The following is a 27,459-nucleotide window of genomic DNA, read 5'->3' as shown; positions in this document are numbered from 1 at the left end:
CTGGCTTTTACTTTGGACTTCTGCACATATACATGATGATATTTGGTAGATTTTGTAGTAACTTGTATATTATTTCACTTACACACATAATGGAAAGTTAGGGAATTTTTAAAAATGGTGTCTTTGTTTCAGGCTGACAAAATACTGTGCCTCATTATTGCATCTTGTATGAAAGATCAGGTCATGCTTTACTGTGAAGCTCTGGTCCTGTGACAGAGGATGCTGTAAACAGAAGTATCTAGATATATAGTGCACAGTGGTGCTTCCCCTTACACATCCTTTTTTGGAGTTTTGTCATACACTTAACATCCTAATGTATCGTGTGCAAATTACTTTTGTTAGTGCCAGTAAAAAAAAGCAGAAGACACTTTAAACATGCACATTAAATATGGTCTAACTTGTATTTTTTCTGATGACACCAGTTATCGTGTGCTATGTAAATAAGCACTTAGCACTTTCCCCAAATAGTTTTGCAGCATTGCTGAAAATATTTAGGACAATAGTTACACCATGGGGAAGTTGGCCTCATGAGTGTATGAAGAAGGGAGATGATATTCAATCAATCTTTGATACTATGATCCAAATTAGTCTTGGTGTAAACTCAGTCACCCATTATCTCAAAATAGCTTTATATCAAGGCACTCTGTAAACATGGAGAATGTTAATGTTAAAGCCGTTATGTAAACATTTAAAAAAAGTAATGACAAAATTACTGTCCATGTACATGTCTTCATAGCTTCTAGGCTCGATTCATTTTTGTACAGTGTAAAATGAATCAAAATTCTGATTCATAAGTTCTGGACAAAACTTCCTACCAAATATTTTAGAAAAGTAAAGTTATTTTGTTATGCTTGTTGCGAATTATGGAGAGTTAAATACAGTGAAAGCTTCTTGTTAAATGCTTGAAGTTCCAGTTGTTGGTGAAAGAGCAGAACTCTTAAGATTAAATTCCATCTCAACATTTTAAAAGTACCTTAACATTTTTACATCGTTTAGGCAAACTAATAAATGGGAAATAGCTTAGTTCACATGATTCGTCTGGAGTTCAAAAATAGTTATTTACATTTGTAAGTATTTGTAGAACTAAGCCAAACCTGCAATTCAATGGGATTCTTATCTGGGTAGGGCCTGTGGGATTAGGGTCCAAAGTAATTTCATATATAGGATTCCAAAAACCTGCTGGTACCATTGCAGTTCCTTAGTGTTATATGCGAGTTTCAGCTGCTTAAAATAGTGATTTGTCCTAGAAATGATGAGTGGCTCTTGACTTAGAGCACCACTAGCAGGAATCACTGTAAAGTATATGTTACACCTATTTTAGTAACCCTCGGTTCTGATTCTGCATTTTGGTCCACATGGCTGGTAACTGTGCTGTGTCTATCATAACTTTCTGGTCTATGTTAATCACTATGTTGCAGTACAATTGGAAAATTACTTCTTGTAATGACCTACTACTTACTTAGTGTGCTTCATCAGTATATCTTTAGATGAAGTCCCTGAATTGCTGTGTGTTAGAGATTTGCCTGTATTCTCCATGATGAACTAAATACAAAAATTCAGGTCAAAAGTATTTTGAAGAGAGAAGAAGATTTGAAATTGGATTTTATTAAAAAACAAAACTGAACAACAATTTGTTGTTTATCACCAAACTGAGGTGTGTTGAGAAACTTCATGTCACAGTTCCCTATTCTTGAAGGATCTCAGTACCATCTGACAAGATAATATATGTATAGTCCATTGAAAAAAATAATTTTTATATTGGGGTTGTATGTTATTTTGTGGCCTAATCTGGGAACGGGGAAACTCCAGTCTTACCATAGCTCAGTGTACCAAAGAATTGGTGGGGCTGTTGCTTTAGAACTGCTGTCATAGAACTGTTAGCAAGAGCAGGGTGGGGAAATAATCCCGATGTATCTAAAATGACTTTTTAAACTCCTGTCCAAACTTAATCTTTACTTGATTGATCAGTGTGTTCTTGGCGTAAACTTTGTATAAGGATTAATGGGGGCTAATCAAATCATAGTGGGACTAAAACGCTTTTGGTTTCTAACAGGCAGGATGAAATTTGATACATCATGCCACTCTTTTTAAATTATACTTTGGGCTAAATCCTGCTACTAACTAAAGTCCAAATGGAGTTTTTCTATTGACTCCAGGGAGAATAAGATAGGACTTTCTAACATTTATTTACCTTGGATAACTCATGTGCTCCAGAGTCCTTGTCCCCTTTGTCCCAGCAGGGATTTCATTGTGCTTCTGCTGAGTGTTTGCTGTGGCACTGTTCAGACATCTCTGCACTGGTACAATGTGCTTTTCTCTCCTTGCCCTGCTTGCATCTTTAGTTTGAGCAAGAATGAGGGAAGACTTATCTTAGCTTTGCAAAGCTAAAACATCTGTTATGAGAACAGCTAATTTAGCTCTGTGCATCTTAAATAAAATATCCTCAAGCAGTTTGAAACATACTGCCCCTGTAATAGACTGAGTTAAAGAAAGACGTTTTAGAATGGAAGAATAGAAAGTTGCTTTTTATAGTCACAATCTTGTTCATGCAGGATACAAAGCTATCCGTATCTGTATAGTACGGACGCTCCCTGACTTACGCAAGTGTTCCATTCCGGAACGCCTTGCGTAACTCAAATTTTGCGTAAATTGGAAATGTATACCCGACCATTTCGTGCAAAAAACAAAACAAAACAAAAAAAAACCCAACCAACCAAACCAAAAAAAAAACCCAACCACCCACCTCCTATCTCTAGCTTACAGAACTTTTTCCGTAAGTGTGGATTTGTGTAACCCGGGGGGGGCATCTGTATATATTTGGGAGGGAAAATATGCTTTGAATTGTATTACCACTGTTACAACATTTCTGTGGTTTAGATGATGCCATAAGCCTTTAGTGTAGGAACTTGGCAGTGAAGTTGAAGTGATCATTATAATTGCCAATGAAAGAATGAGAGGAAAACAAAGAATATAAATGAAAATACATTATTATTAGTAATAAAAATACTAGCACAATATAAGGCTTCAGCCCTGCACCCATGAATGTCAATGGGAGCTTAGTAATTGATTTCAGCGGGTGCAGCACCTCTCCCAAAGATTGTGAGATCTTTCTAAAAGACTTTCAGATTCAGCATGTGACAATTATCTGGCTTCACTATGTTTATTCCATTTATAATCCTTTAATATTTGTTATTTCACATGTTGCAATGACTCAGGGCTTGCCTACACTTACCGGGGGGTCGACCAGCGGCGATGGATGCATCGGTGGTCGATTTAGCGGGTCTAGTCAAGACCCGCTAAATTGACCGCAAATCGCTCTCACGTTGACTTCTGTACTCCATCAGATCGAGAAGAGAAGGGGGAGTCGATGGGAGAGCATCTCCTGTCAACATTGCGTAGTGTGGACCCTGCAGTAAGTAGATCTAAGCTACGTCAGTTTGAGTTACGCTATTCACGTTACTCAAATTGCGTAGCTCAGATCGAATTTCCCTTGTAGTATAGACAAGACCTAAGATCTAGCTCCCCCAAAAAGTGAATAACTTGAACTGTCTATATTACAGGTAAATCCATTTCAGGTTTAAAAAAGTCATATTGAATATATATAGAAAGTGCATTTCATTGAAGTGTGGATCCCAAATTCCCCAAAGAGTATCTCAGATCCACATGTCTCAAAGTGCTGGCTTATGCGCTTGGCTCTATGAGTTATCTGAAAGGTGTATAAAATTATATATAGGTTGATAGTTCCTTACTGATATGTCTGAAGTGTCTCATGTATGTGGTTTGTTTCCACTAGAATGTGGAATATATGGTACTTAGGAGATATGACTGTGACATACACATGCTATAAAAGAGATTTGCCATTGACTTGAGGCATAGTTGGATCTGGCCTTCTGCAAATAGCTGAGGTGAAGGACTTAACCCTCTCCTTTTTTGCCAAACCACTGAGTTGTTCAAGGACTTGTATATCTGCCCTAATGTACCATTAGGGAGTCAGCAACACTTTGTTACGGAGTCTGTTAGCATCCTACGATGCAAAAATGCTTCGGGATTGGAATCCATCCTGCATATGAAAAGGAGTTTGAGATGAATTATATTGTGATGCTTTCAACATTCAAACAAAGATGTCTCATATCCATGTGCAACATGGCCCAAAGAAAGTGGGAGTTTTGCTGCTTACCAGGAATGGGGCCATTGTCACATCTGACTTTTGTAATAACCTGTATTGAAGGATGCATGTGTCCTATTGGTATCCAAAAAGTAGTCACGGAATCTATTCAAGGTTTAGATGGTTCTTGTTTTGAAGGGGGAAGGATGTGATTTGCTTATTCCAGCAGTATCTTATTAAAAATTCAGCCAGTTAATTCCCTTTTCTCCAGAGCAGACATGCTGGTACACTTAGTGTGACCAGAAAATATACATTTGTAGTTGAGCAGTGAGGGTGTATGATAATACCTTTATATACATACTGGGATCCAAAGTATTCCAAGTGTCATATGTTGGGCATAAAATGGAATAATTGCATTTGTACCACAGACATTTATGGTCGCTATAGGCTACTGGGGCCATTGTCTGCAGATGGCGTTCTTACGCTTTTTGGATATATCGCAAGAATGCCACAAGATGTTCCGACGAGCTCCATTCTACAGCTGGCTTGTAACATCCAGGATAAAACTCCACCAACTGGGGAGCGGAGGCGGCCCAGAGGCAGACTCCTTGATGCGCCCCCATAATAAGTCTGTTCCAGTGTTGTACTCTTAGCCCATCGAGCCCTTGCGGCTGCACAGGCACAGACCCAATGGTGAATGATTGTTACGGCCGACCATTCGGCTAAGGATTGAAGAAGAAGAAGATCCAAAGCAGCATATCAAACCATAAATTGTAAACAATTCTGTATTCTGTTTTGATTCTCCAAACCTTCCAGTTATCTGGCTTAAACCCCCCTTTTAAACTTTAATGAAGAACTATCTTGTTTGAATCATTTTTGCAAATTTAAGATGCTCCTGCTTCTGTTCATTGATATTTCTTGTTTGTTTCCAAGCAGCAGGAAGACTTCATTGTCATTTTGAATTTTGTTACATAATTATTCATTTGATTTATAGGAAACACTTTTAGCACATTGGCGGGGTTAGCCTTTGACTGGACGATAGTAAAAGATACTGAAGCTGATGGCTTCTCAGATTCTCACAATGCATTGCGGTAAGCACACTTTACATTATTCTCAAAGGCCCCAGGTTTAGTCATGTTCTTAAAGTTAGGCATGAACAAAAGTACCTTGCTGAATCTGGATCTATAAACTGAAATGATAATATCCAAAGTATTGTATACAGGTTCATTGTTTTAGATTTCTAACTACTACAACTGCCAATCCACAATTCTGGGCACTTTCACACCCATTTAAAATATTCAATAATAAAAATACAATTGATGATGTTTAGAAGCTGCGCATATAGTTCTAAACCACCAATAAAAAAATAACAATAGCCTCAACTATGCCAGAGCTGACCCCTCTCCAAACAACTGGAGAAAACGATAAGGTATTACTGCTGCAATTGGTAAGTAAGGATGTGGGGGTGGCTTCAGAGGTTAGCCCCACCTTCCAAATGAGAGGCTATGGCCCATTCAGTACTTGGCCACTCTGCCGAGACTGCCAATAAGGTGGCCAAAGTTTGGTTGAGGTGTTGGTGACTCTCGATGCCATTTACAAGGAACTGTACTGAGAAACAAATATTTCATTTTTTAAAAGGTTTTAATAAGCTTTTTGAAGCTTTCAGAGCAGGGCATTTAGCATTCTAATGGAAGATGTAGCAGATTTAGCCTCACACCATTTTGAAAATCCAAACCACTGTGTCTTGCTTGGCACTTACAATCTGTAGGAGCCCTGCACACCACACTGGGACCTCTGGTCCAATTGACTCATGAGTCGGGTCTAGCCCAGGGGTGGGCAAATTTGTTGGCCTGAGGGATGCATCCTGTTTCCAAAATTGCATGGAGGGCTGGTTAAGGAAGGCTGTGCCTCTCCAAACAGCCAGGTCTGGCCCGGCCCCCGATCTGATTTCCCCCTCCACCTCCCATCCCTTATGGCCCCCCACCAGGACTCCTGCCCTATCCACACACCCCCACTCCCTGTCCCCTGACAGCCCCGGGACCCCCCGCCGCCCCATCCAACCCCCCCTCTCCTTCCTGACTGCCCCACCAAGACCCTTGCCCCATCCAACCGCTCCTTCTCCCTGTCCCCTGACTGCCTCCGGAACCCCTGCCCCTGACTGCCCCTTGCCGCCCCATCTAACCGCCTCTCTCCTTCCTGACTGCCCACCCCCAGTACCCCTGCCCCCATTCAAACCCCTGTTGCCTGCCCTCTGACTGCCCTGACCCCTATCCACACCCCCGCCCCCTGACCACCACCCTGAACTCCCCTGCCCTCTATCCAACCCCCGCTGCTCCCTACCCCCTTACCTCACTGCCTGGAGCACCGGTGGCTGGCAGTGCTACAGCCGCGCCGCCCAGAGTAGCAGGACAGGCAGCTGCGCCGCCCAGCTGGAGCCAGCCACGCCACCGCGCAGCACAGAGCACCGAGTCAGGCCGCGACTCTGCATCTGCATTGCCCCAGGAGCTCGCTCCACCACCCAGAGCACTGTGCTGGAGGTGGGGTGAGCTGAGGCTGCAGGGGAGAGGGAACAGCAGGGGAGGAGCCGGGGCTGAGCCTCCTGGGGCAGGAGCTCAGGGTCTGGGCAGGAGGGTCCTGTGGGCCGTAGTTTGCCCACCTCTGGTCTAGCCCAAACTCTGAACTCCAATAGAAACTTCTATCCAAAGGTCTTAAAGTGTTTTGCAACTTCTTACTGAATTAAGCCTTGTAACACCTCTGGAAGGTAGGGAAATACTATTATCTATGTTTAACAGATGGGAAATTAAGACACAGCTAGGTTAAGTTCTTGCACAACATCGTACTGAGAGCTTGTGGCAGGGATAGGAATACTCCTAGCTTCCTGTGCTTACCCACCAACAGTCTTCCCCTCACTTGTAGGTACTGCATAAGCTTTCACTGTACCTACTTTAGTATTCTGTTGATTTCCTTTGACTGAGAGGAGTCACGCTACAGGGATTTCAGTTTCCACTCTTATTAAAGTCATCGACTTTGAAGGCTACCCAGCGTTGTCGTATCTGGGATATTTTTCATTTTAGGTTCCCAACGTCCTGGTTTAGCCTTTATATTGATACTGACTGACTGGTAATAGGCCTTCAGCAAAGCAGGATTATTTTGTCTAATAGAACTCTACTAGTATCCATCATACTAAATGCTACAACGAGTGTTTGCTTTGCTTGATATGAATGTCCGCTCCAGAAATGCCTGCCTGGCATACTTTTGAGTTTCTGGTCATACCAGAAGCATATAAAACACTAAATCAATTTTCTTTCCTATCAAGCAGTTCCCAAACACTAGCCAAGTAGAACATTAAACCGCTGTTCTTGTAATATATAATCGGGATGCTAAGACACAATAGATTCATACTCAAGTGCCAGGATTTCCATTTACTTAAGAAAATAATATCCAGCAAAACTTAGTTAATAAGGAAGTGAATCAAAGTGTGTGGCAGAGGAGATAGGAAAGTATATTGTGCTTTAAGAGTCCTGCTCATTAATATGAAATATCTGTGGTGTTGTGTCTGTAGTACTCTGTTATATTGGGTGTTTTGTTTTTTTTTAATAGTAAACCAATGTAATTTCTCTGATCAAGTCTGCATTATATTTTTTCTGCCAGTATTTCCCCTGGGTTTTGCCTGTAACAGCAGAACATGCCTTTTTAGCAGCTTATATGGATAGAAACTCTTTCTGCACTAATGTGTGTGTTTTGTTTTATTTGTTTTTTTTTAAATGGTACAGCTTTTGTGTGTAGACAAGCCCTGAATCATTTAGGTGCTTTTGAAAATCCAACCCAGCTCTTAGGAAGACATCCCATCTTGATTTAAAAATTCCAAGGGATGGAAAATCTGTCACACTTTTAACATATAATATTTTAAATAAAGTGGTGGTGTTAACCCCTTCCCCCCCCCAAAAAAATTTTGAAGCAAGAAATTCGGAGTTTAAGGCTGTTTTTTAAAGAAACCCGAGGGAGTTAAGTTGCTGAACTCCCATTGAAATTTAGTGGTGCCTAACATCATTCAGCTCCTTGGAAAATTTCATCCTAAGTATTGTTTTTGGTGTTTTTTTGCAAGCAAACTTCAAAATTTGACCTTGTTATCAACACCTACCCAGATCCTGACCACCAGAAATTCCTTTTCTCCTAATTACTATACCTCATCTAAATTTCCAACAGAGATCACAAAATACATAACTTACATACTGCCCATACCCATGTAATCAGCACTTCCTATCCACTTCACATCAAACACCCTTCTAGTTCACTTGAGCCAAACACCATAATGTTCTCCTAATCACAAACAGAACCTCAGTGCCTTTCCCATTTACCATACCTCACTGATCTAGAGAGTCCTCTATACGCAGACTGGAAACATCATTGGAGATACTTTGTCCGTGTTTCCTGTATGTCTCTAAGAAGGTCCTGCCTTCTATACATAGGCTTCAGATGCACTTCTATCCCAGTCACTACACAAATTAGCCATAGAAGCCGGAGTACCACAGTGTCAGAGCACAGAGATGTATTGTACACTATATGTCCATTGCAGAATACAATGTGAACTCTGAATTTTCTTGGTACTGACTACAGTTACGCCTAACAGTCGCAGTACAGGTTAGAAAAGGGACCTGCACATAGGTATTACAGCCATCTGTTTTCCAGTGCTACACAAGCCCAAACAGCACCCATGAAAGCTTAATTTAACATTTGTGTGTTCAGGAATATAAGTGAAAATTGAGCCTCTCCTTCCTGGCTTAAGATAAGCACCTTACATGTGCTGTGGGCATTTGTGCTAGAAGTAGACAATACTGTAGTTCTGACCTGGGTTAGCATACATTATTCATGACTCTTGTCTCATAAAGTTGTTCTGTTCACTTTTCAGTATACTCAGATTCTTAGAATCTACCTACATACCGCCTTCCTATATATCAGAGATGGAAAAAGTTGCCAAACAAGGAGACACCGTTCTGGTGTCTGGAATGAAAACAGGGAGTTCCAAATTAAAAGCAAGAATACAGGAATCTGTTTATAAGGTAAGAAATTCACACAGTTCATTTATTTTTTATTTTCATGGCAGAACTTCCCTGGAGCCACATTAATTTTCCCTCACATATTACTACATACCCCACTCCAACATCTCTTCCTTTATCTGTAGCACTCCCCCCCCCTTTACCAATGGGTAGATTATGTGGCTTTTCCTGAGGTGGTTGCCAATACTACTCCATTGATTTTTGCCCAGCACTCGGGATGAATAGTGCAGTTATCCTGTTTAATGAGCTCCCCAGATGATGTGGGTCCCAAAGCTAGTTTCTAAACCTGACTCTGTGACATGATCATGTAGATATCTTGTTCCTGTGTTGTTTAGTTTGTTTTACAAAGGAATGCATTCCAAATTCACAATTTCTTTTCCTTCTCTTCGATCACTAGCTCTTCAGGGCAGAGACCGCCTTTCACTCTGTTTATATGGCACCTAGTGCAGTGGGGCTCTCATTTCTCTAATCACTGTTGTAAGACAAATACTTAATAACATGAACTTATTGTGGTGTTGTGCAAGCCAGAAATAAAACAGCTTTCTTTTGAAATCCCAGATTATGCAAGGCTCCCAGTTATAAAAGCAGCTGTTCGCTTGTAAACTGTGCAAACTTCTACTGGAAGTTGAAAAGTGATAATGAAAAAAAGTGGCATCTTGGGATTCCAAGTTTATTGTCTTTGAATCAGAGCATAATGACACTTGGATATTTGCACAGTGCTTTGACATCATGCATTTTTAAATAAGTGTTGCTACTATTAATTTTTGTTTATTAATATCCTGGGACAACATCTGCCAGATTCTGGCCTTCACTTAATGCTGTGCAGCATTGTGTAGCTCAACAGGGCCTTGATTCAGGAAGACACCTAAACACGTGTATCTTTAAGCATGCAAGTTGTCAGCCTGACTCAAGTGAGGGACACACAGTTAGGTACCTTGCTGAATTGGAGCCTAGATGTACTACTGCTACCAAATAGAAGCATTCCCACTGCTCGGTGATTATCAGCATTCATTGTGGAATGAGGTTTTGGCTCTCTGGCTCCCTGTCAACAAATATTAAAGATTTATCCGATGGATTTTTCTATGTTGCGCATTGTGTTGAATTGAGACCACCCCCTTAGTTCCTTGCATCGTATCAATCCTCATTTTGTAATCAATTCTGCCTCATTAGATTCCAGTCTCAGAAAGCAGTGAGATCAAATGCTAATAAACAAGTGTGTTTAACTATAGCATTGGCCTTTTTCCCAGCTCTCCTATCGATTTATTCTATTCATTTCTTTGTAATCTACAGTAACTTGTTTTCATTTTAACCCTAGTAATGAAATTGTCCTTTCTGTTAGTATAATCTACTTAACAGACATTTATCTTTTTGGGTTATTTCTTACAGGAATGTTTTGCATTTCATTAGTATTTTAAACTTTGCAATATTTAAGAAATAAATGTTCACTTACAGTATTTTTAAAAAATCCATCCAGTATCTGTATGCAATTACTTGATATATTGCCAGTTTCGCTATTAAACAAAATATATTGGTTTACATTTTTCAGGTATTGGTTAAATAATCTACGTTCTCTGAAAATATTATTTAAAAGTACAAAAATAGTGCATTTTAAAGGCCTTATTTTGGTTTCAGTGGTGCAATTGAAAAGTAATTCTGCTCTACTCCTTGCAATTACTCCAGATTCACACTATTGCTGATGAGATCAGAGTATGGCCCGGTATTAGTAATGTTTATTTTTGCTGTGGTTCTTAGCCAGTTGTAGTTGTTTTTGTTTTTTGTCTTTGTATTTATTTTTTTCTGCATTGGTTCTGGCATCATTCTGTGAATTTTGATTGAAATAATAGTATCCTGTTCAGAACTTTATATGACTTGCATTATTACTATTGTCCTTAAATCTTTCACTGCTGCCAGACCACATGTGTTTTCAGTGCAACATCCCTCAAGCAAATGGAATAGAAAAGAATTTGGTTTTGTGTAGTGTATTGCATATTCCTAATTTTATAAACAAAGGAGTTACACACAAATACCATAGCAATTTTAGAAGACATGTCAAACAAAGGTATGTTGGACCACCCTGACAAAAATGCATTTCCAGATCTCAGATTATCCATTGTGTGCTTGCCTCCAGAAATTGTATTCTCCACAAGATTAAATTGAGCAGATGCCCTCCACCCCATCCTTCTGTAGCATTGCTGAACAGTGTATAATTTGGAATTGCTTCCTTGTTTGAGCTGCTGCAGGGACAAGCTTTTTGCATCTGCAGCTATTGCAGAGTGTGACAGGCAGTCAACAAATTCTAAAGGGCCACAGAATTTGTGGGCTGTGCTATGATGCAGAACATAATTTGTGGCTGAATTCTTGCATTGAAATCCTGACTCCACTGAAGTCACTGGCAAAACTCCTATTGACTTTTGTGGGCTCAGGATATCACCCAGGTTCTTGGTGTTTGTCCCACTATCCAGGACAGTAAACCTGAAAGTTAGAAGAAGGACAGAGCACTACGTTTTGCAGCTTCAGTATGTTCACTGCTTTATGACCACTTTCATTTTTTATAAACACTTTTTGTCATGTCTTTGGGATATAACGGCAAATATAAATGGCTTGCATAAAAAGGAAAGGATATAAGAGATATCCATCTATACATAAGTAAATTAAATTCCCTGTTAATAAAAAAATCCAAGGATTTCCTATTACCCTGCACCTTCTTATTTTTTTTTCCTATTAAGAATAAACCAAAATATGAACAAACTTTCAATGCACCAAGCCTCCTAAGTTGTTCTACCTGGATATGCAAAAGACCATAAGGAGAGAACATCTGATCATAAGAGGAAGCATGATTTAGTGGCTGAAAGCACACATGATTCATGAACTCTTCACTATATATATTTTCCTGGCTGCAGCAGTGTGGACTAATTACTTATACACTCTATGCCTCAGTTTCCCCATGTGTGAAATGGCATTAGTATTCTGTTGAATTGTGAAGTTTATTAATGTCAGTAAAGAACTTTAAGGTTCTTGATTGGAAAATGCTATACATTTTAAATTATTATTTGCTAATTGAGATTTTTATTCACTTCCTGGTGTAACCACTATTTAGTAGACTTTTCTAATCAGAGTCAGTTCTCAGAGTGCTTAAAACCATGCCATGGCCAGTTGGATTGAGCTGGAGGTCAGGGCCGGCATTGTTAACCTGGAAACTTTTCTGCTGGTAGTACTGGCTATGCCAATGCACTCTGCAGCACTGTTGGCACCAGTTTGTGCAAGGGATAGCTGGCAAATTACAGAGCAAGTTAATTTGTGGCAAGCCAGGGTGAATCTATAGCACACCGGCTCTCTGTGAATCAAGTTCCATGTGGACAACGCTGCGGTGCACTGACAGTTAGCATACTATGCTTTCAAGCCACACTCCTGGACTTTCAGTGCACTGTAGCAGTGTCCACATGGGATGTTACTGCATCGCAAGATGATGTGCTATAGAGTCACACCCTGACTTGCTGCACAGTAACTCACCCTGTAGCCTCTCACATGGTAGTACATGTTACTTTGCCAGTAAATTAAAACTGGCTTCTTTCAAGCTTCTTTGAGTATTTAACAGCAATTTCCTCCCCAAAGCCTCACTTTTCTCTTCACCTCTCCACCCTCAAGAAATGTAAGCCCTCAAGCATAGAACTGCAGGCTTTAACAATATGCAACATTTTTAATCTAGGCCATAGATTGGAATATACGTGGGGGGGATTTTAAACGTGTGATGAAGTTAAATTTTTTTCCCAGTACTTAAAAAAAATGGAGAATCCACTCTTAAGTCTATCTGGTAAATATGTAAATGCCAGTTCTTCATAAAAGTATTTTGCATGTGATACACCCAAATGTCTCCTCTGAAGCATTTCAAAACTGTCATGCAATTAAATAAATTAAATGTTTGCTGCACTGTAGTGTAAAAAGAAAAACACTTGTAGCAAATACCTACTAAGCTTGTCCTATTTTGGGAAGTCATATTAAAAAAAAAATCTGTAACAGTTTGGTATGATGCATGGTACAGTACAGACTTTTGGAGTGCTGCTACATTTAATCTGCTTGGACCCTTATAAAAATGCTCCCTGCACAGCACAAACAGATACAAATGTTTATGATACACTTACCTTTTTTCCAGCACTGCAGAAGAGCAGAAGACGTGTATATTCTTTCACTGAAATCCAGTCTTTTTCTGTCTAGTCATGTGATATTCTTAGCCATCAATATTTATTAAATGGTACACTTCAAACAAGCCAAAAGCCCTAGAAGTGTGCCAACATTAAGGTTTTTCAAGTTACAAAATTTTGTGAGCAATTGTGGAAGGCTTTATGAAAACACTGGTTGATCTTAAATAAGAGGTGTACAAGTACTATTGTAATGATTAGAGAGGAATGATTGTGACCAAAATATTTTGATTACCTTGTCTCTAACACCCTGGCCAGTTTTATTTATTTATTTTGCTTGTCTTCTTTCATGGTCAAATATTCCTCATCTCTGTGTATCTGAGACCTCATCGTTGTATTCATCACTTGACCTTTTACACATTAATCATTAAGTTAACTGTTGATTGGTTTGACCCTGCTCAGATATCTTCAGATGTCTCATTTTGCTTATCTCCTTTAGCATCCATTGCTGATGGTGCAAGTGAAGCTGTGCTTCTGTGCACCACTATGTGCTTTGAGTTCTATTGCCATTAGAAAAGTGGTGGTATTAAACTGTTCTTCAGGACAGAAATAACTTTATACATATTTTTTATTTGTGGATTATGAAGCTTTTTTTAAATGAGTATGTTTGTTACTTTAAAATGTGGCTTTTGTTTTTTCTTTTAACCAATAGAATGTACATCCAGCAGAAGTCAGGTTGCTTATTTTGGAAAACATTCTTCTAAATCCAGCTTATGATATCTACCTGCTGGTAGGAACATCACTTCAATATAAAGTTCAGAAAATAAGACAAGGCAAGATTACAGGTTTGTCTTCCTCCATTTTTCTTAATATTCCACATTCCGTGTGAATTTGTCACCTATGAGTAGAAAATTAAAATATTGTGTGTACTGATAAGGAAATTGTCTTAAATTCACCTTAGATTGTTAAACTTTCATAATCAAAATTATGATGAAATTTCCTTTATCTCCTCCTCCCCTTCTCTCATCATGCAAACACTTATGCATATGCTTATCTTCTATGTAGGAGTAGTCTTATTAAGGATTAGTCATGTGCATAAATTTGAGCACATGCATAACAGTTTGCAAGTTTGGGATCCAGGTTTGTATTATTCAGACATGTTCATCTGCTTTTTATATTGGGAAAACATTTGAATTTTTAGTGCATTTGTTTTCCACAGAAAGGCCTCATTCACTTTGTGAAATGCCTGATTTAGATGTTACTCCATTTTTCTTGGCAAATTAATATGAAAATTGGAGAAGAATTGAACTAGCTGCATACCAATTTCAGAGAATGGGGAGATTTGTTTATAAGATACAGGTACAAGTACAAGAAACTTGCAATATTGTTGATGGGAGTTATTTTAAGAAACCAGATATGAAATAATGTATTCACTTAGACCTACTTCAGCTCTCTAGCTGGCAGTATGGGATGCAGCGGCATGGATTTCAGTTGCTCATGTAAAAAGTTCCCTTTGCCAAGACCAGAAATTGTTCTGATTTCATTCTCTTTTAAGCAGGAAGGCAATTTTACTTGGATTCTTCAGCAATGGGAAAAAATTATTATTTTATTCATCTAGCTTAGATTATGCTTCATGCCTGGGTGTAGAAAATGCATTTTCTACAAAACTATTTAAAGCGCCAATTTAACATGCGCTAGGCATCAAATAAAAAGTTAATTATTACTGATTAACAGGGTCCAAATAGTGACACGTCAGCTTGTGTTGTTTTATGTGTCTTCTTGCTTCATGTACAGAATTAATGATGCCTTCAGATCACTATGAACTGCAGCTTCAGAACAACATCCTTGGTCCTGAGGGAGACCCAGCTCGGCCTGTTGCCAAGCTGGATCAGGCAACATCAACAGTAACTGCATTGCAGCAGGGACAAATTAACCTAGTGCTGGGGCACAAAAATATCCTTTCAATGGGGTGCTCAATGCCTGATGTCAAGAGGCAGATTTTCCACTCTCTGCCACACACCAAGATAAAACTATTCATGCTTTGCCCAGTGGTCTGAAAATCAGCACTAGCTGACAGAGGTGTAGAAAGCAACATTCTTGTGAGTTCAGTCACACCACTATCTCCAGATACCTTGACATGCTCCTAGAAATTAGGGCTTTAGGGCTGGAAAAGATGCATTAAATTATCTTGCCTGTTACCTTAGTGGGAGGGAAGAGGAGGGTGTGTGTGTGTGTGAGTGTATTTTCATAGAATCATAGATTTTTAAGGTCAGAAGGGACCATTATGATCATCTAGTCTGACCTCCTGCACAATGCAGGCCACAGAATCTCACCCATCCACTCTTGTAACAACCCCCTAACCTATATCTGAGCCACTGAAGTCCTCAAATCACGGTTTAAAGACTTCAAGGGGTAGAGAATCCTCCAGCAAGTGACCCGTGCTCCATGCTGCAGAGGAAGGCAAAAAAACCCCAGGGCCTCTGCCAATCTGCCCTGGGGGAAAATTCCTTCCCAACCCTAAATAGGGTGATCAGCTAAACTCTGAGCATGTGGGCAAGACTCACCAGCCAGACACCCAGGGCATATTTACCGTTAATAGTCAAAGATAAATTAATTGCCAAAATTAGGCCATCCCATCATACAATCCCCTCCATAAATTTATCAAGCTTAGTCTTGAAACCAGATATGTCTTTTGCCTCCACTACTCCCCGTGGCAGACTGTTTCAGAACTTCTAATGGTTAGAAACCTTCATCTAATTTCAAGTGTAAACTTCCTGATGGCCAGTTTATATCCATTTGTTCTTGTGTCCACATTGGTACTGAACTTAAATAATTCCTCTCCCTCCCTGGTATTTATCCCTCTGATGTATTTATAGAGGGCAATCATATCTCTCATATAGCCCCAACGCCTGGGCTCCCCCTAAGGCTCACGAAGATGGGGCCTGGGGACAATCCTGAGGCCTTCCTCATCACATTTGAGTGGGTGGCCACCATTGCACACTGGCCAGCAGGACACTGGGCTACCCTGCTAGCCCCTTATTTAATGGGGCCAGCCCAGAAATGCTCACTCTTAAGGGAGCTAGCATTTTTTTTGTCCTTCTTTTCAGGAACATGGAGTCAGTTTTAAATAGCCATGAAAGCAGTCCCAGCCAAAAGTTAGTTTTAATGTTCTTCTTTCAAAGCCTTTTAGTTCCTTGACTGAGATTGCAGGTATTCGCATGCAAGGTGCTTCCAGATTACCAAACAGCACTATCTATGTTGTGGATCCTGGATATTTAGGTTAGTATTTGCTGTTATTCTTCAGAGTGTTTATTTCTTTAACAAATTCTCAAACTATATACCTGTATCAATGCCTCTCTGCAGTATTGGTGCATATGGTATCTAAGTCCCTGTACCTGCTCACATATATAAATTATAGTATAGTAGAAATGTCTTTTTAAGAAGAAAATGTTTCATACTAAGCAATTTTGTTTCCCCACCATTAGTCTTTAGCAATTAAAGCACATCTTTAAATTTTATGAACCAAAATGTTTGTGAATATATGATACATAGTAGTTCATCACATAGCTGGCCTTCTGGTCTATGCTGTTTGAATGTTTTCTGTTTTACAGGATTTACAATTCATCCTGGTGACAGATGGGTCCTAGAAACCGGCAGACTTTATGAAATTACAATAGAAGCATATGACAAATCAAGTAATAAGGTGTATTTATCTGATGTAAGTGCAGTGTTGGTGTATGTTTCTATTCTGTGTTACTGGACGTTGTGTGTCTAGCAAATCTGTAAAAAATTTTGTGCAATTAGCTAAGCAGCCCTTTACTTACACAGACTTGGAAAGTTATAAATTTTTTGTTGTTAAAAAGCATGCTGGGTAGCTCTGTCAGGACACATCTTAGGACATGTGACAGAAAAATTGAGAGGATGTTGGTGGGCGTGCTGCATCTCTGCAAGTTTTATGATAGAATGAAACTTCCAAACCAATGCAGCCAGTAAGGATGAGCACCAAGTGTAGTTAGCAGACATTTTCAAGGTATTAAATCTTTTTTGAACCTCTTGTGAAAGGTGTTTCTTCTCTAGTTTTATGGAGTACATTTACGTGATTACACAGATGTAGCCGCCAGTGTAGACGCAACATATATTGACAGGAGGAGTTTTTCTTCCAGGGTAGGAGGAACACCACCACAAGTACATCAGTTACACCAACACAAGCACTCTTCTGTCGGCATAGCTTTGTATGCACTGGGGGGGCGGGTTGTTGGCATAGTTATGTTGTTCAGGGTGTGGTGTTTTCACACCCCATACCACATAACTACACCGGTGTAAGTTTTAACCCAAATTATGAAGAAATTTGTTATTAGCGAAATAATTCATATATTTCCTTGTATATTAAGGATGACAAAATAGAGAAATTGGAAGTTGTAAAATCTGTTTAGTGGTAGAAGTAGTGATGTCATTTCCTGCAAAATTAGAGGTTGTTTTTGATGGAAATAAATTCTCTTAAATTATGATGATAGAAGTGTTTTTGGATGCTAGTACTCTGTCCCACAGGAAACCAATAAGATGATCTTGATGCACTTGATGATGTCTTTCTTAAAGGGGGGAAAAAACCCTCTTATATGCCTGAATTTCAGATAAGCTTGTTAGAACTATATATAGTTATAAATAATGTAAACAAATGTTATACAGTTACATTGTATATGTCAACATTTTCAAACTTCAGTACCTCAGGTTAGGCATCTGAATCCATATTAATTCACCTACATGAGTGATCTGTTTTGGAAGCTGTCTGCTCAGCACATCTGAAAACCTTATTTAGCTTTCTAATCTCAAGCACCTAAACTTGGAAATTTTAGCTTAATCTTACTGATTTGTCTGAGAGCAAGGTTGGATATTTGAGGATTTATTTGTTTGTAAGTTGACCATATATGTGTAGTGTGACTTTTTTTCTGGTTGGATTTTCTGATTATTTTTTTTAACAAAATAATATTTTTTGCTGTCCTGAAATGTATTCCTCAAAGTTGTTAATCCCTGGCAACACATAAGCAATATATTTTAATTTCAGAATATCAGAATTAATACAGAATTGTCTGAAGAATATTTTGAGATTCTGAAATCCTCTCTGAATGGATCATATCACTATGTGAAAGCAATAAAGAAGGGTCAAACTATTATCGATGCTGCTTTAACATCTGTAGTAGATCAGGTATGTCTTACTAAAAAATGTTCTCGTTTGCTCATATGCTTAGAAAAATTATCAAGTACACCCACATCAGAATCTTTTTATTGGTACACTCCTCTGAAATAAAAAATAGGAATGAAATGACTAAGCCACACAAAAATAAGAACATATATAAATGGACGAGGGGGCAGAGCCTGAATTCCTTATTTAAGCAAAATGCTCAGCAATTGTTTTTGTTCTGTATTTATACAGTGCCTAACACAATGGGGTTCTGGTCTGTAGGTGGGACTCCTGAATGGTACAAAAATAGAAAGAATGAATAATAGATGTTTTGCCTGAGTAAGGGTTGCAAGATTGATTCCTAGCTGTGTGCCATTTACCTCTTATTTAGAGTGATTGAAATGCACTGCTCTGAATTTCTTCCCTGGTAGCTACCCAGAGTACGTGGGCATGACTAGTAGCAGGGTGCTGACTAAGGGCCCAGTCACATACTCTGAGTAAATGTCAAGGCTTACTACTGTGTGTAGGGAAATTCTGACTCACTGTGCCATGTCCTGGCCCTGCTTTGCATTACATTAAATTTTGGGACACTTTCTGTCATTTGGTAAGTGATCATTAAAAGCTAGAAAGAAGACCTGCCAAACGTACCAGCCCACAAGCCTCTTAAAATGAATATTGATTAAACTTTTATGCTACCTGGCCAGTCATGGTGGCTGCCAAGTATGCAGCCACTAGGGCACTTCAGTTTGGAAGGGTTCCTCTCCATTCAGTGATTTGGTTTTATGTCTGAAACTTGACGGGGTTCAGATACTGAGACACATTTGTTCTCGAATCTCTTCCTAGCCGCTCCTTGAAAGTGATGAACCAATTCCACCCTCTGCTTCATGCAGTCGGCCTCTCTCTGTCAGCTTCTCTGAAAAGGCCTCCCCAAGGTCTGCGAGACTTGCAGTGCTTTCAGAGCCCCAGCAGGAGCAACAGCAGGGGGAATTACATCTTCATTGGGAATCATAGTCATGGAAGGCTCTTGATGGCAACTTAACAGCCATTTTCAGAGTATGGTATTAAGAATCCCTTCCTTGGGCATAGATGCATTATTCTCCACCAACAATCTGCCCCTTTCCCACTGAACAGACTGTAGCAGGTGGGGGCTGAGCAGGGTGTGAAGAAGGGTTATGAAGCACAAGGAGTGGAGAAGGGATAAGTGGGCTCCTTGTTACTTAATTTGCCAGTAAATTGTGATGTTCATCCATGGCTCCAGAGTGATGACAGTGGTAATATTTATCTAATATAGGGTAGGCATTGTTCCAATGACTTGCTAATTTGCTCACAGGAAGTGCAGAGCCAATAGTTAAAAAAAATGGTGCTAAATATATCCTTTTTTCTGTGTGTGTGTTTCCTCAGTAACCTATTTAGAAATAAATACAGAATTTTCTTTTAACAAGTGCTATGAATGTCATTTATAATTGTACATGCTGTTACTTATTATAGGATGGAGGTGTTCATACATTGCCTGTACCAGTACGAAACCAGCAAGAAGTTGAAATTTATGTTCCCATTATCCTTTCACCGAGCATTTTGACATTTCCATGGCAGCCAAAGGCAGGAGCCTATCAGTACACAATAAAGGTATGCTAAGGAAGCCATCTAAATGCAGGGAGTGTCACTCTGGCAGATTCAGTGAGGCCAGTAGTTGTTTGTGGAATCTGCTGCTACATATTAACTCTGGATGCTGCAGACATGTTCACCCTAAAAGTGTGTTTGGTGGAATTTCACTGGAGTTCAATTGCACTGACTGGTAACTGCTTTAAAAAGAGTTGCACCTCTGTTATTTTTGTCTCTGTTGTCAGTACCTTTTAAAGTAAAGCATAATCACAAAAAAGCCAAACTTCACGATAATTGAGTGTGACAGATTTCAGGCAATGAGAGAGGCACTTAATTTATTGCAAATAGGTTTCCTGAATTAGTTGGCATAGTGACTGCCGAGAAGCCATCTTAAGATGAGTGAGCAGCTCCCTAGAGCATTGATGTTGGCATCCTTTGTTCCCTGCCTGTCTCCCTAGCTGTACCAATAGCATGGTTATTGGAAAGCAAAGGCCACAGCTATATTTACAGTAGATTCAACAACAGTGATTTTTTAAATTCTCCTCTTTCTTGTGCTCCTCCTGCCCTTCTCATGCTGCCATGCTTGCCAAGGCACACTATTAAACCAAACCATCTTTTGAATGTGCTCCACTGGAACCTTTTTGTATACTGTTTACAGAATCAAAATTGGAACCCTTGAGGCGGTCGCTAAATGAAGATTTCCCAACACATTTGGCCTCAAAAATATTACATGTGCAGTTCCTGTCTATCCACTTGGAATATGTGTGCGCTGAGATATGAGTCTTTTCTTTAATCAAACTGTCCAGGAAAAGATACGAAGCAGCCTACATATGGTAAAACGAGATTTGAATGGCTTATTTTTGCACTTCGTACAGGGCCAAATTCTGCTCTTTCACAGTGTTGTAAATTTGGAATGATACCATTGACATCATTGGCTTCAACTGGATTTTCACCTGTCAGAGGCCAGAATTCAGCTCATACTCAGTTACCCTATACATAACCATGTAAAAATGCCCAGCACTGTTGCACATTTCAATTACATTGCTGTAACTCAAGTTGGTTGTCCCCGATGGAGAGTTGAACATTTAGCACATGCTCTTTCAAAATGTTCCTTTGTTTCTTCTTTTAATCTATTTTTTTGTGCCATGGTGGTTAGCGCTGTATAAAATGTCCAACTGGTTACATTGATTTTCATAAAAAATAAATCTTTAGATGGTCTGCTTTTATTTCCTTAAATTGTAAAGTGGGTCTTCTGAAAAATTTTACCTAATCTACATTTACAGTAGCACTGTATTAATTTAGATGGAATAAAGGGGCCCAGAGTCACAGGGATTACAATGATCCTAACTGTCCAACAGTAAACAAGGTTTGAGGTTTGATGTACAGAGACCTCAGCCTGCTTGGTACCATGGCAAACATGCCATGACAAATCATTGTTAACAATTTATTGAAAATACAGAAAAGGAGGAGGGGGGAAGGTTTTGAAATGTACAGCATTTGAAATGTAAAATATTGAAAACGGCTTTCATTTTAAGTATACCTTATGTTCCCTTTCCCTTTAGCTGGAGAAAGTTGTCGTCGTCGTCTTCTTTTTCCTTTATGCAGCTATTCCTTGTGAGAGTCACGGTGGCAGCATGGAGAGTAGGGAGGACCAGACCTCCTTTTTCCTCCACAACAGGTTCCAGCTCCTCCTGGGGGCATTCTCCAGCGTTCCCAGGCCACCCGGGAGATATAATCCCTCCAGCGTGTCCTGGGTTGACCTCAGGGCCTCTGCCCAGTGGGATGTGCCTAGTAGATTTCCAATGGAAGCCCCTGAGGGGGCATCCTTATTAGGTGCTCGAACCACCTCAGCTGGCTCCGCTTGTTCCAGAGGAGTAGCAGCTCTATTCCGAGGCCCTCCTGTATAGCCGATCTCCTCACCCTATCTCGAAGAGTAAGCCCAGCTACCGTGCGGAGAAACCTCATTTCCGCCACTTGTATCCGCGATCTCGTCCTTTCGGCCATTATTCAAAGTTCACGACCATAGATGAGGATGAAGACGTAGATTGACCTGTAAACAGAGAGCTTGGATCAGAACTCAGCTCCCACTTTACCATCACGGATAGGTACAGCGCCTGCATTGCTGCCGCACCAATCCGCTGGTTGATCTCACACTCCCCTTTGCCATCACTCGTGAACAAGACCCCTAGATACTTGAACTTATCCACTAGGGGAAGCTGCTGCCCCCTCATCTGGAGAGAGCAGTTCACTTTCTTCCGGGAGAGGATCATGACCTCTGATTTGGAGGTGCTGATTCTCATCCCAACTGTTTCACACTCAGCAGCGAAATGTTCGAGTGAGCAACTGAGATCACAGTCTGAAGAAGCAAGGACATTAGCTGCAAACAGCAGAGATGCCACCTCTGAGTCCCTCTTCCAGATGCACTCCACAGCTTGGCTGCGCCTTGATATCCTGTCCATGAAAATCATGAACAGCAGTGGAGACAAGACGCATTCTTGGTGGAGTCCAATGCCCACCATGCACGAACTCGACTTGATGCCAAGAATATGAGCGCAGCTCTCCCTCCGAGAATAGAGGGACAGATAACACGCAGAAGCGGCACTGACACCTCATACTCCCACAGCACTTCCCACAAGACATCTCGTGGAACGTGGTCATATTCTTTCTCCAGGTCTACAAAACAAAGATAAACTGGATTAGCAAATTCCCACGACCCCTCAAGTATCTGCAAGAGAGCAAAGAGCTGGTCCATTGTTCCACGGCCAGGATGGAATCCATATTGTTCCTCCTGAATCTGAGGTTCAGCTAATGGGTGTAATCTTCTTTCCAGCACCGTGGCATAGGCTTTGCCAGGGAGGCTGAGGAGTGTGATCCCCTTATAGTTGTAACACATGCTCTGGTCTCCTTTCTTAAAGATTGGGACCACCGCTCTGGTTTGCCAGTCCGGAGCGCCATCCATGCAACACTGAACAGGCACATTAACCACGACAGCCCAACATTGTCTAGTGATTTCAGCATCTCCAGGCGAATCTTGTCCACCTCTGCTACCTTACCACTACGAAGGCACTTTACTGCTGTAACGACCTCAGCATCAGAAATAGATCCGATCTCACCGGAGGTGTCCGGTGCTGCCTCCTGGAGGGGGAGCATGTCCATCGACTTGAGGAGTTCCTTAAAGTGCTCCTTCCACCTCTTGACAATCTCCTTAATCGAAGTCAGTGTTTCACCACCCTTACTGAGTACAGACTTGGCAACGTCCCGCTGACCCCTTTTAAAGCGACAAATGGTTTGCCAGAACACCTTTGAGGCTATCTGGTAGTCATTATCCAAGGTCTCTCCAAACTCCTCCCAAGCCTGGGCTTTGGCTTCAACAACCGCCCCAGCTGCAGCACTCTTAGCCAGCCAGTACCTCTCAGCCATATCAGGAGTCTGGTTCGCGAGCATTGCTCGGCAGGCCGCCTCCTTTGACTTGTCAGCTTCCCTCACCACTGGAGTCCATCAGCGGACCAACTGCCTTCAGGCCACAGCTTTTCATGGCTGCCTCAACGATTGAGGTCCTGAACAAGGTCCACTTGGACTCAATGCCCAAGACCTCACCTGGAATGCAAGAGAGGTTCTTCTCCTGAAAGTATTTAGAAAGGAAAAAACACATTTGACCGTTTTCGATGGTATTAAGGATGGTAATAACTGCCCTTTTGGGGAAAAAGACGTTAGTTGAGATGGGCTGTTGTTATTGCTGTTGTTGTTAAAGTGCTGTTTCCTAAGAAGTCAAAATAAGAAAATACACAAAAAGGGAAAGAAAAGAACAGCAAAGACAGAAAATGCAGCTTCTGTCTCTGATGTTAACTCTCACTTCTGATCTTACTGCTGGAAAAACACAGACATAGCACATGGTCTTATAAGCCACTCCAAGACCTGGCAAACTTGTTACTAGCATTAGACTGTTCAGGACATTGCTTTGAGCTGCCTCTTTCTGGTCACAGGTGTACAGCAGTGTTGCAAAATATGCAGTCTTGCCGGCTAAGCCAGACTCTTATTAGACAGAAGGAACAAGGCGAGAGATAGGAAAGAGAAGAAATAAGTTAGGGAAGGAAAAGGACACATTTTAGGGGGAAGGAGACAAAGTCTGACATCCCAGGTGGTCATCTCTCAGGATTAGAATGAAGATCCTGGGTCTCAGGAGATGGTGAGGGTGGCAGCCAGGATAGTGAAGCTCACTCCAGGAACCAATTTTTCTCCCAAAGTCTCTTTCTTTAAGAACCCCAAAAGGAAGTGATGGGCGGAATAACCCACACCCTCGGTATTTTGTCCATCAGTTAGACCTAATTTCAGACACAGGTATTTTGATTAATTGATTTCCGGTCCTCTGCTCCTCATGTTTACCAGTCACAATCTTAACACAGTCCTTGTATTATAACAGGAAGCCTTTTTTTCTTTTTACTAATTCAATCTCTCGATCTTGCTTTGCCCATCAACGCTTGTTGTAATAGGCTATTGTGACATTTCATGAACTTTCACTTCTCATGGCTGCCCTCACAATTAGGGCAAATTTGTATGCTTAATTATCACAACAGCAGTTAGTGCTCAGTTACAATTGGTTGTTAATTACAGTAGACAGATTATTACTGCCATTCTTGTTTTCAGATTAGTCTCCACCTCTTGCTCAGTGGGTTTCAGATCAAGCCCTTTTAAGTCAAGGAATAAACTCCCAGAGATTTTGGTGGGCTTTGGACTAGTCCCAAAGTTTGTTTAATCTCTGAAAAGTGTGTCTGCATCATGGGGGTTCCATGTTTATTTTATGTCACTGATTTCTTGATTTTGAAACTGGCTCTGAATACATGTACAAAGAGAGTTTAAACATCTTTTTACTTTACTTACTTTAGAAAAGCCAAGTGTCAGCCTTACAAAGCTAGGAATCTGAAAGTCAATTTGTGTTCTTTCAGGCTTGTGCATCATCAGTCATCAGTAATACAAATTGTGGGCCCAGTTAACAAGTCCATGGATGATGTGCAAGTCAGGGTAGAATCCAGTTTATTTTCCCTGAGCTGTTCAGTAGTAACTAGTGTAAAATGTAGCAACGTTTTTTTTTGTTTGCCTGGTAAGAAGATGCATGCACATAAGAAGGTAACATTTTTACAGTCAGTCTTCTGACTATTTTAAGTGAAGCTCAGTTTATCCAGGTAGACCTAATGTCTCCAAAGCATTTTGAATAAATAATTCTGCATTATCCTAAGGAATCTGAGCTTTCACCCTTCTCGACTGAGCCTATTTACCCGAGTCCCAGTCCAACTGTTGCCTATTTGGTCAGTAGTTTTTCATTTTTTTTTCTGATGATTTTCTGTTAATGGGCCATGTAGAAGCCCATGAGAGAAAAGCAACTATCATATTAAATCACCTCCTCTTTGATTCTTTGGGAAGAGTCTAGTTGCATGTGTCTCAGCTGTTCCTCTTTTTAGACCTATGATTACTGCCCACATGAACCGTGTTTTTCATTGTACTTTGTTTATATCAGTTGAATCGTGTTTATAGAAAATGTTTACTATGCTACAGAAATTAACCCCCACATAATTTGAAGCTTCTTACCGTAGGACATTATTCTCATTATGGAACATTGTCTCACAGGTCGACCATAGCATGTGGAGAGGGGCACCTGGGTGATAGAGAAAAAGATGGTTTTTTTTTTTTAAAATGCAAATTATTCTCAGTACCTTTTGCTGTGCAGCAAGATGTTGCCACAGAGTTATTTTTGTAACTTACCATAATGCTGTTTAAAAACTATGAATTCTATAGCAATGGTTTTCTTTGTATAAGAATGTTACAGATTGAGAATGACAGTGTTACTTCTGATGCAGCAAACTCAGTGGTTCTTGACTCAGTGTGAATGTGAAATTTCAGCAGATAGTATTCTGCTTTGATTTCAATAAGCTATAGAGTTACCATACTACTTAATGGGCAAGGTCATTCATCTTTCTTGCGACACAGACCGTAAGACTGAATAATAAGTTGTTCCTCCTCGCTCCACTAAACTAAAATAAAGTTAAAGTCCTGGCAATTTATCTTAAAATCCTTCATGAACTGGAAAGGTCTGATTCTTGGGAATGGTCCCCTTTGACTTGAATATCTAGGTTTGGCAATGATTGAATCCTTAGAGTGCCTGGTTGAGGATGTAACCTACATAGTGTAAAGGCCTCTGAATTGCCCAATGTAAGTGTGGGCAATCTGCATTGCTACCTATCACTCACTCCTGATGGATAAATTCCTGGAGCAGTATGTATGCCGGATGTACAGATACAGAAACATCTGCTAACATACTGTTCAGGCTAAATATAAAGATGCAATGGCAGCAAAAAATCAATTTTTGTTTCCTTTTCTCTGCCCTCTTCTTTTGCTTTTTAGACTTCTCAACAATTCCCGTTGGTAGAAGCCAGTTGCCATAGTACAGTAGGTTAGCTGCTCTGAGACCTAAAAATGTCCACTTGACTGTCTTTGGCTTTCAGCAACAGAAAATTAATCAGAGTTTTGAAAAATACAGCAATCACACACGCTGGGCCTCTGTTGTGCTGACTTGTGAAATGATATGCTGACTGCAAGTGCTATTAATCACAGGGATCTTTGAGCATTAGAATTTTGCAGCAGTGGTAGAGAGAGGCGTTTAGGTTAGCAGCAGTGATGAGCAAAATGAATATGTGTGAATAAATCTGAAATTAAAATGAATGAAGAGCAGGAATCTGCTAATCCCTGGCCTTGCTGATTTAACGTGTTGGGGCCTCAGTTTCATTGTATTTCAGTGCTAGCATTCTTAACTCTACGCAGTGTGGCTAGCATTTTATGTACTATGTCTGAAGTTTGGGTAGATGGTAACCAAGAGAACAGGGCACCATATTAATACAAATTAAATATTTTTTCCTTCATGTTTTAGGCTCACGGTGGAAGTGGAAATTTCAGTTGGTCCTATTCTAACCAGGCTGTTGCTACAGTAACAGTCAAAGGAGTCATGACAACTGGAAGTGATATTGGTGTCAGTGTTATACAGGCAAATGATGTTCAGAACCCACTGCACTATGGAGAAATGAAGGTAAACAGTATTTTCTCTGGTCTCTTCTGAAATTTGGCTTTAGCAGCAGTAGAGAAGGCAGGGAGAGCTGTCAGTCAAGGATCAGAGTGTCTCTTAAACCACAACCCCTGGTCACATGTCCCAGAATGCAGTCAAGGATCAGAGTGTCTCTTAAACCACAGCCCCTGGTCACATGTCCCACAGAATTCTGCATCCATGCCCTGCGGCAGGCAAGCTGAGTCAGAGCTCATGCTATTGGGGGCTCCTCTCAGACTATCTCTTTAATTTCTATTTTAACGTCAGTCCCGGCGATGAAATGTAGCCTG

The 27,459-nt window shown here is 40.4% G+C and overlaps 1 protein-coding gene across 1 annotated transcript in view; it reads left to right on the top strand.

Annotated features, from left to right (window-relative positions):
- Window positions 1–27,459, top strand: part of NUP210 (nucleoporin 210) — a 124,373-nt gene that overhangs the window by 19,087 nt on the left and 77,827 nt on the right. Inside the window, exons 4-12 of the mRNA XM_039546052.1 lie at window positions 5,100–5,196; window positions 9,015–9,165; window positions 14,011–14,143; window positions 15,093–15,251; window positions 16,509–16,577; window positions 16,910–17,016; window positions 18,361–18,501; window positions 19,966–20,103; window positions 26,999–27,154. Of these exons, the coding sequence (XP_039401986.1) occupies window positions 5,100–5,196; window positions 9,015–9,165; window positions 14,011–14,143; window positions 15,093–15,251; window positions 16,509–16,577; window positions 16,910–17,016; window positions 18,361–18,501; window positions 19,966–20,103; window positions 26,999–27,154 (1,151 nt within the window). The remainder of the gene's footprint in view (window positions 1–5,099; window positions 5,197–9,014; window positions 9,166–14,010; window positions 14,144–15,092; window positions 15,252–16,508; window positions 16,578–16,909; window positions 17,017–18,360; window positions 18,502–19,965; window positions 20,104–26,998; window positions 27,155–27,459) is intronic.

This window comes from Mauremys reevesii, linkage group 7, assembly GCF_016161935.1.
Source record: "Mauremys reevesii isolate NIE-2019 linkage group 7, ASM1616193v1, whole genome shotgun sequence".
In the NCBI taxonomy this organism is placed as follows: domain Eukaryota; kingdom Metazoa; phylum Chordata; order Testudines; family Geoemydidae; genus Mauremys; species Mauremys reevesii.
The sequence above is the reverse complement of the archived record's forward strand: the minus strand, read 5'-3'. Positions and strand labels throughout refer to the sequence as shown.